The sequence below is a fragment of the Lynx canadensis genome, chromosome D1, assembly GCF_007474595.2.
Source record: "Lynx canadensis isolate LIC74 chromosome D1, mLynCan4.pri.v2, whole genome shotgun sequence".
Taxonomy (NCBI): Eukaryota; Metazoa; Chordata; class Mammalia; order Carnivora; family Felidae; genus Lynx; species Lynx canadensis.
This window is the reverse complement of record NC_044312.2, coordinates 103,485,009-103,486,905: the sequence shown is the minus strand read 5'-3', so window position 1 is coordinate 103,486,905 and position 1,897 is coordinate 103,485,009. Positions and strand designations below refer to the sequence as shown.

Genomic DNA, 1,897 nt, shown 5'->3' with positions numbered 1-1,897 from the left:
CATTAGTCAAGTTTGACAAGTGGGTCCCCAAATTTTTAATGCTTCTTATTAACATCCCCATTCAGGAATTACATTTCTGAACATGTTTTTTTAAAGTTTATTTATTTATTTTGAGAGAGAGAGACTGCCTGAGAGAGAGAGAGAGAGCGAGCGAGAGAGAGAGAGAGCCAGCAAGGGAAGGGCAGAGAGAGAGAGAGGGAAAAGAGTGAGAAACGCAAACAGGCTCTGTCCTGACAGCAGAGGGCCTGAGACAGGGCTCAAACTCACGAACCGTGAGATGATGACCTGAGCCAAAGTCAAACACTTAACCAACTGAGCCATCTGGCGACCCTGAATATGTTTTCTTTTTGCCAAACAATAGACTTTTGAAGAGAGAAGGGTGTCACTTCAGAAGTTTAAATGCAGCACGGGTCTTAAAAAGTAGCTCATTGCATGGGGAAAGTCTGAGTGGAATTAAACAAGGTTATGTGGGGCGCCTGGGTGGCGCAGTCGGTTAAGCGTCCGACTTCAGCTCAGGTCACGATCTCGCGGTCCGTGAGTTCGAGCCCCGCATCGGGCTCTGGGCTGATGGCTCAGAGCCTGGAGCCTGCTTTCGATTCTGTGTCTCCCTCTCTCTCTGCCCCTCCCCCGTTCATGCTCTGTCTCTCTCTGTCCCAAAAATAAATAAACGTTGAAAAAAAAATAAACAAGGTTATGCACACTGTAATGTTAAATTCCCAATCCTGTAGAAAAATTTGCCTTCTCCACCACCTTCTTGAATGCACACTTGACCTCTTTGTTTCTCAGGCTATAGACCACAGGATTCAGCATGGGGATGACCATAGAATAGAACACGGAAGCCATTTTGTCTGTGTCCATGGAATGGCTGGAACTGGGCTGTAAATACATAAAGATGACTGTCCCATAGAAGATGGAGACTGTAGTGAGGTGGGAAGCGCAGGTGGACAAAGCCTTTTGGTGCCCCTGAGCTGACTGCATCTTCAAGATGGATATAAATATGAATAGGTAGGAAATCAATATAACCAGAAGAGCAAAAAGGGCATTAAAGCTTGACATAAAAACAAGAACCAGTTCACTACCATGTTTATCAAAGCAAGAGAGAGCCATGACAGCTGGAACATCACAGAAAAAGTGATGGATCACATTGGACTTACATAAAGGCAGACTGAATATGTCCCCAACATGGAAAGAGGCATTCAGAAAACCACAGATGTAGGAGCCTATAGATAGAGAAGCACACACACCTGTGGTCAAGGTGGTGGTATAATGGAGGGGTTTGCACACTGCTGTGTAGCGGTCATAGGCCATTGAGGCCAAGAGGTAATTTTCCACAGTGGCAAATGCTACAAAAAAGAACATCTGAGCAGCACATGCATTGTAGGAGATGACCTTGTCTCCCATAAGTAATCCAGCCATGACCTTGGGAGTGACAGCTGTAGAGTAACAAAGATCCACCAGAGACAGGTTACTGAGGAAAAAGTACATGGGAGTGTGGAGACGGGAGTCCAAGAGAATCAGCGCCATCATCCCCAGGTTCCCAACCACATTGATGAGGTAGATGAGGGTGAACATGATAAAGAGGGGGGCCAGCAGTTCTGGGTCACTGGTTAGTCCCACCAGGATGAATTGTGTCTCTTCTGTCCTGTTATCCATCAATGTGATCAGGGAATTATGAGATGTCCTGTTAAAGAGAAATAAAGGAGAAAACAAAAAGAAATTCTAATGACATTGAAATGTATAAATACCACGTGCATTATTTCATTAATAATTTGTACTTCAGAATGATCCTGGTCTAATGTTAAGGGCTTTACATATAAATATGTGTGTCAGAGTGTGTGTGTGTGTGTGTATGTGTGTGTGTGTACAATGGATAGTATTATTTTAATTTTACCATTGA

The 1,897-nt window shown here is 44.1% G+C and overlaps 1 protein-coding gene across 1 annotated transcript; it reads right to left on the bottom strand.

Annotated features, from left to right (window-relative positions):
• Nucleotides 1-708: 708 nt before the first annotated feature.
• LOC115526420 (olfactory receptor 5B2-like) lies at nucleotides 709-1,656 on the bottom strand. The gene has a single exon (XM_030333819.1). The coding sequence runs from the start codon at nucleotides 1,651-1,653 to the stop codon at nucleotides 709-711; it is 945 nt and encodes a 314-aa protein (XP_030189679.1). The 5' UTR covers nucleotides 1,654-1,656.
• Between the last annotated feature and the right edge of the window lie 241 nt (nucleotides 1,657-1,897).

Excerpts from the sequence above, each read along its gene's own strand:
- LOC115526420 (XM_030333819.1), bottom strand. The coding sequence starts at position 1,653 with ATGGATAACAGGACAGAAGAGACACAATTCATCCTGGTGGGACTAACC.